Here is a 6,857-nt window from a genome sequence, read left to right on the forward strand (position 1 = left end):
TCCGACTTTGCACGCTCTCAGCATGACAGAAGCACTGGACTGGTTTTCTCAAGTCGGCAAATTTTATTTAGAAAAAAAAGTGGGAGAGAAAAAAGTGACAGCGCTCCTTAGGCCAAGGACTTAGAAACCTCCACCCTGCCGTAGCACATTAGTCCCTTCCCTCTCTCACTGCTCAACCTCCCTGGACTTCCAGAGCAAGAAAAGGCTACGTCCCTTGTCGAAGGAGAGTGGACGGTGACGGTGCCTGGAAACGGCCAGAGAAAAGACCCAGGCGGTCGATGTTGCGGTGGAGGACACTGTGCAGCACAGCCAGATGGGGTCCACCCTCACCTCCACCCTCCCTGGAGAAGTCCCGGATGAAGCGACCCCGCTCTGATTGGAAGATGAACTTCTGAGGCAACGGCCCATGCTCCCGGAGAAAGCCCCAAACACTGAGTAGCAGCAGACGCACCTCAAAAGGTGCCAGTTGGCTAAATACTTCATGCATATTACCCAGGGCCGGAGGCAGGAGACTTCCCTCAGCCATGACAGCTACTAAGGTGCAGGATGCCTCCAGGTGCCAGGGGGAGTGGGTCGTGTCAGGGTGGCGAGAGGCTTCCCAATGGCCCAAGAGGGCGGCCAGCAGCCCCCGAAGCAGCACGGAACAGTAGCACAGGGCTGGAGGAGCAGCTGCTACCAGCTTTAACAGCTCAAAGAGCAGGGGCTGTTCCCGGAAGCGCCGGCCAATGCGGAGATCCCGCTCCACGGTGGCCCGGGCGTGTTCCTCGGGGGGCCAGGCCAGCTCTGCACCAGCTGCATCGGGACACACACTCTCCACCAAGGTCACTGCCACTGCTTTGGCTGCCTCTGGACTCAAGATGGGCGCCCCCCAGCATTCCCCACATTCAGTGCCCCCTGGAGCACTGCAGCAGTGAACCAGGAGGCTGAGGAGGCTCTGGGTGTTATAGATCACTTCCTGCTGATTTCGTGACTGGACAAACTTGGGTGGCTTCAAGCCACGGCCGATGACTCCAGCATGGAAAACTGACCAAATCCCTCCAGGACCTGGCACAGCTGCAGTGTGCCTCCGGTTAGTGTCCAACAGGGAGGCAGAAGCCAAAGAAGCTGAAACAACTGAGAGAGTCTCATTGTCCCCATCTACTTCCCCTCCAAACAGTTCTGTGTTGCCTCGATGTAAGGCTCCCTCAACCAGCAGCTGCAGGACAGCCTTGAGTCCAGCTGGGGACGTCTGAGACAGGCGGGTGAGAAGCTGACAGGCTGAGGCCACACCTGGGGGGCCATGCAGCCTCAGAGAGGCGAAGAAGTGGTGCACCCCAGCCCTTACCAGTCCCAGGAGCTGGGAGGGGGATAAGGCTTCAGGAGGAAAGGGACAAATGGCCAGGAGGGAGGCAGCAGCTTCAGCTACTTCCTCCTCAGGATGTAGCAGGAGAGGCGCCAGGTCAGACAGATGGGCTGAGGCAGATTCCCCAAAGTGCGCCCCTAGGGCTGCAGGGCCCTCGCCACCCTGCTGTTCCCACCCTACTAGCAGTGCCAAGTTGCGCAGGAACCTGGCCGTGAAGGGAGGCTGTAATGTCCCCGCATGCACCCGAGCCAGACAGCTTCGGAAAGCCAGGGGCAGGAGGCCAGACAGACTGACCACTAGCCCTGCATATAACTGGGTGGCCAAACTCAACTCTTCAGGGCTTCGGGCTCGGCTCAGCAGATGGCCCAAGGCCTCAGGTCCACAGCTAGGCCGGGTATAGACAGATAGCAGGCCCAAGAGCTGGTGCTGCCAGAGGAAGCGTTTCCGTTCCAATCGTAACGTCTCTCCACACAGCTCTCCAACATGGTTTTTTAGCGCATCTAAAAAGGGCACCGAGCGGGGAGGTGGGGGCGGGCCTAGCACCCCTTCCCCAGGAGACCCTCCCCGGTGATGAACCAGCTTTTGCAGATGCAGCAGCAGCAGCTGGATTAGCCGGTCACAAGCCTCACGCACGGTGTCTGGCACAGCCAGGCCCTGGGTGGTAATGACCGAAGCAGGCATAGCTGTGTCCACCAGGAACTGCAGCAAGCGGTAGGCACCTGCCCCAGAGGCCTGGCTCACCAGGTGCACAGCCAGGTTCAACATGTTGTCCAGCTCCTCTCGGGGGAATCCTTGAAGGTGTTGCTGCAGCTGGCTCAGCACAGCTGGGGGCTTGAGGCAATCCACAAGCTCTCCGGAGACTGTGCCCAGCAACGCTGGTGACATGACTGCCAGCTGCAGTAGGAAGGGAATCGTGGCCTGAAGGGAGGGGTCCCCACTTCGGCCTCCAGTTCCCCCTGCCAGGCTATCATGGAACATTCGCAGGAGCTCCCGTCGGATACTATCTCCATGGCGGGAGGCCAGGTGCCCTAGGATGCCTACAACTGAGGCAATCTTGGGCACCCGTTTCTCCGCAGGAATGGCAGGAGATCCAGGGAAGGGGTCTGTAGAGGGGGTCTGAGAAGAGCTTCCACCACTACTGCCAGCTCCACCTCCAGCCCCACCATGGACGCAAAAGTCCTTAAGGCCACAGGAGAGAACTCGGGAAATGATGGTGCCAGGAAAAGAGGAGCCAATATGTGCCACAACCCAGTCAAAGTGTGGAGAATGCTGAACAGAGGTATCCAGCAAGGCATCCACACACGCATCTGGGCAGCTACCAATGAGAGCCGAGAGGCACTGCACATAGATGTCCATTAATGTACGCGTGGCCCTACAACCCATCCACAGCTGTAGCAGTTCATTAAGAGCGCCAGTAGCGTGGGGAACACGCTGGTGCTGGCCTGAGTACGTGCTGCTCAGTTGCCCCATGAGGTCAATGGACCATGCACTAATCACAGGTGCCCAGGCCTTTGGGTTGGCCCGGATAAACTCAGACAGCACCTGCTGCACTTCCTGAACCACATCCTCTAGACCAGGTCCCCCAGCAGGGACATGGGAGGCTGAAGGTGGACGGAGGTGAGGTGGACCAGCCACAGGGGTTTCATCCAGGGCAGCCAGGTGGGCCCGGACACTCTCATCAAAGACACCTCTCAAGTGGTCAAGCACAGCAGCCCGAGCAGGTGGCAGAGAACGGAGCAGGAGAAGACCACAGCGAGCATGTTCCCGGGCTGAGAGTTGGTGGCCCAAAAGGGGGTCTACGCCAGTCAGAAAAGCCTTGATTTCCTGGGAAAGCTCCTGAGCACTATAAGGAAGCAAAAGAAACAGACTTAGAGTGTTGTAAGATGTTAGGCAACTTACCTTTCCTGTATGAGCTTTGTCTTTTATATTAAACAGGGATATTAAAATTACTTCCCTCATAAAAGAATGTTTGTTTTTTGAGATAGAGTCTTGCTTTGTTGCCCAAGCTGGAGTACAGTGGCGCCACCTTGGCTCACTGCAACCTCCACACCTACTGGGTTCAAGTGATTCTCCTGCCTCAACCTCCCGAGTAGCTGGGACTATAGGCGCCTTCCACCACACCCGACTAATTTTTTTTTCTTTTTGTTTTTTTTTTTTTTTTTTTTGAGACGGAGTCTCGCTCTGTTGCCCAGACTGGAGTGCAGTGGCCCGATCTCCGCTCACTGCCAAGCTCCGCTTCCCGGGTTTACGCCATTCTCCTGCCTCAGCCTCCCGAGTAGCTGGGACTACAGGCGCCCGCCACCTCACCCGGCTAGTTTTTTGCATTTTTTAGTAGAAACGGGGTTTCACCGTGTTAGCCAGGATGGTCTCGATCTCCTGACCTCGTGATCCGCCCGTCTCGGCCTCCCAAAGTGCTGGGATTACAGGCTTGAGCCACCGTGCCCGGCTCTTTTTGTATTTTTAATAGAGATGGGGTTTCCCCATGTTAGCCAGGATGGTCTCAATCTCCTGACCTCGTGATCTGCCCGCCTTGGCCTCCCAAAGTGATGGCATTACAGGCATAAGCCACCGCACCCGGCCAAAAACTATGTTTCTTTCAATGACAACAGTAATAATATCAGTAATAGATAACTCTTAGAATATAACAGGTACTCTTTTAAATACTTTGCATGTATTATTTCAATCCTGACAACAGTTCAATAAGGTAGGTACTACTGTGATCCCATTTTACAGATAAATCAAGGTTGGCTCCAGTGGCTCACACCTATAATGCCAGCATTTTGGGAGGCCAAGGCTGGTGGATCGCTTGAGCACAAGAGTTCAAGATCAGTCTGAGGAACATACTAAAACCCCATCTCTACAAAAAAAAAAAAAAAAAAAAAAAATTAGCCAGGCATGGGGGCATGTGTCTGCAGTCCCAGCTACTAGAGAGGCTGAGGCAGAAGGATCACTTGAGTCCTGGAAGCAGAGGCTCACTGCAACCACTGCACCCCAGCCTGTGTTTGCCATCAAAAAAATAAACAAACGAAATCAAGGTTAAGCAATCAGACTATATTCGTCAAGAGTGTAGGAATCATTTCTGTGCTCTTCAACACTGAATCCACTTCTATTGAGGTACATAGTATGTGGAAGGTAGTCAATAAATATTTGTTGAATTGACTATATTTGTGTTTCTTTTTTTTTTTTTTTTTTTTTTTTTTTGAGGCGGAGTCTCGCTCTATCGCCCGGACTGGAGTGCAGTGGCCAGATCTCAGCTCACTGCAAGCTCTGCCTCCCGGGTTTACGCCATTCTCCTGCCTCAGCCTCCCTAGTAGCCGGGACTACAGGCGCCCGCCACTTCGCCCGGCTAGTTTTTTTTTTTGTATTTTTAGTAGAGATGGGGTTTCACCGTGTTAGCCAGGATGGTCTCGATCTCCTGACCTCGTGATCCGCCCGTCTCGGCCTCCCAAAGTGCTGGGATTACAGGCTTGAGCCACCGCGCCCGGCCTATATTTGTGTTTCTATAATATCTGCTTTAAAAACATTTCCAGGCTGGTTGCGGTGCCTCACGTCTGTAATCCTAGCACTTTGGGAGGCCAAGGAGGGTGGATCACTTGAGGTCAGAAGTTCGAAACCAACCTGGCCAACAGGGTGAAACCTTGTCTGTATTAAAAATACAGGCTGAGCGCGGTGGCTCACGCCTGTAATCCCAGCACTTTGGGAGGCCAAGGCGGGCAGATCACGAGGTCAGGAGATCGAGACCATCCTGGCAAACACGGTGAAACCCCGTCTCTACTAAAAATACAAAAAAAAATTAGCCAGGCATGGTGGCGGGTACCTGTAGTCCCAGCTTCTCGGGAGGCTGAGGCAGGAGAATGGTGTGAACCCGGGAGGCAGCAGAGCTTGTAGTGAGCCAAGATCACACCACTGCACTCCAGCCTGGGTGACAGAGCGAGACTCCGTCTCAAAACAACAACAACAACAAAAAAAAAAAAATTAGCCAGGCATGGTGTAATTCCAGCTACTTGGGAGGCTGAGGCATGAGAATCACTTGAACTCAGGAGGCAGAGGTTGCAGTGAGCTGAGATCATGCCACTGCACTCCAGCTTGGGAGACAGGGTGACCGTCTCAAAAAAAAAAAAAAAAAAAGACACCTTTCCAGCTTTATCACCTTCCACCACCACCCCGGCCCCACCCCATCCCACCCCACAACACAAGCACCTTGAAATCTGCTCTTAATGGGAAAAAAAAAAAAAATGGTAAGCCCCTTAAGGGCTCTCCCTCCTAACATCCGTTTCTTCCCATATGCTGCAAAATCTTAGTCACCTACCACATCAACAACCACCATCTACCCAGCACCCTCAATGTGCCTGGATATGAGGGTGTCCCAGGGCACAAAGTAATAATGCTTTTCAGCCCTTTCCCTCCTAAAACATACGGGTTCAGTCTCAGAGGTTCAGAAACCAGTATTATGGAAGGCGGTAAATCCCCTTTCTCTTATCGCCTTTTCTGTCAAAGCAGACAGCATCCTCTAGGTGCTGATAAGGCTCTGACAGTGCCATTCCTCTGTTTCCTCCAAAAAAACACCCTAATATAAGGGAGTATCTCAGCCGGACTGCATTCTGTTTCTGGGCCTGGGGTCTCAGGGAGTCTCTATGAAGTCAGGATCTTGGGTTTCCCAGGGTCAAAAATGGCCAGGGCAGCTGCGTTCCCAAGAGTTATGATACCCCCGACTCTTGGGAGAGGAAGCTCGGGGTCGAGGGTAGTTAGGCATCGGAGTCTAGGGAGAGGCAGGCCCGAGGTCTTGGGAGGGGGGGCACTGGAGCCCTGAGTTTTGGTGAGGCAGTCCCTGAGTTCTGGGAGGACCTGACCAAGAATCTCTCTGAGAACCCTGACGTGAGTTCTCGAGGTAGGATCCGGATTTCTACCGAGAAGGCTGGGGATCGGCGTGGGGCCACGCGGTGGGAGGAAGGTGCCAAGGGCTCTAACTACCTGAGAGGCGCGGGACCGTGGGTGGCCGGGGCAGGCCCAGGAGGCCCTGGGGCCCCGGGAGGGTCGCACAACGCGGACATCCCGGAGCCCGAGCCGAGCCCGAGGCGGGAGCGGCGGAGCGCAGGCGGCGCATGCGCGCTTACAGGAAACGCGAAAGGAACCAGCTACTAGTCCTCTCAGGAAAATTAATCCGGCGATGTCCTCGACCCTCTTACTTTGGTTCCGCAGCCCGTCGGAGTCCCAGAGCAGAATCCCGGGACGATGATAGCAGGAAGCCGATCTGCCCTATATACAACCACTTTTTTCAAAAGCCTATTGACATACAGACTAGGCCGGGCGCGGCGGCTCACGCCTGTAATCCCAGCACTATGAGAGCCCGAGGGGGCGGATCACCTGAGGTCAGGAGTTCAAGACCAGCCTGGCCAACATGGCAAAACCCCGTCTCTACTAAAAATACAAAAATTAGCCGGGCGTGGTGGCTCATGCTTGTAAACTCGGGAGGCTGAGGCAGGATAATGGCTTGATCCCGGGAGGCGGAGATTTC

The 6,857-nt window shown here is 54.5% G+C and overlaps 1 protein-coding gene across 1 annotated transcript; it reads right to left on the minus strand.

Annotated features, from left to right (window-relative positions):
- Nucleotides 1–40: 40 nt before the first annotated feature.
- On the minus strand, nt 41–6,445 carry INTS5 (integrator complex subunit 5). The gene is made up of 2 exons (XM_010384883.2): nt 6,314–6,445; nt 41–3,185 (listed from the first exon to the last, which is right to left on the minus strand). Exons 1-2 carry the CDS (start codon nt 6,391–6,393, stop codon nt 206–208), a joined length of 3,060 nt encoding a protein of 1,019 aa, XP_010383185.1. The 5' UTR covers nt 6,394–6,445; the 3' UTR covers nt 41–205.
- Nucleotides 6,446–6,857: the final 412 nt, after the last annotated feature.

This window comes from Rhinopithecus roxellana, chromosome 15 (assembly GCF_007565055.1).
Source record: "Rhinopithecus roxellana isolate Shanxi Qingling chromosome 15, ASM756505v1, whole genome shotgun sequence".
Lineage (NCBI taxonomy): Eukaryota > Metazoa > Chordata > Mammalia > Primates > Cercopithecidae > Rhinopithecus > Rhinopithecus roxellana.

What these genes read in the sequence shown, in the direction of transcription:
- INTS5 (XM_010384883.2), bottom strand. Translation starts at nt 6,393, where the DNA reads ATGTCCGCGTTGTGCGACCCTCCCGGGGCCCCAGGGCCTCCTGGGCCT. An exon ending in CACGGTCCCGCGCCTCTCAG is followed by an intron (nt 3,186 to 6,313) that starts GTAGTTAGAGCC and finishes GCTTCCTTATAG; the next exon opens with TGCTCAGGAGCTTTCCCAGG.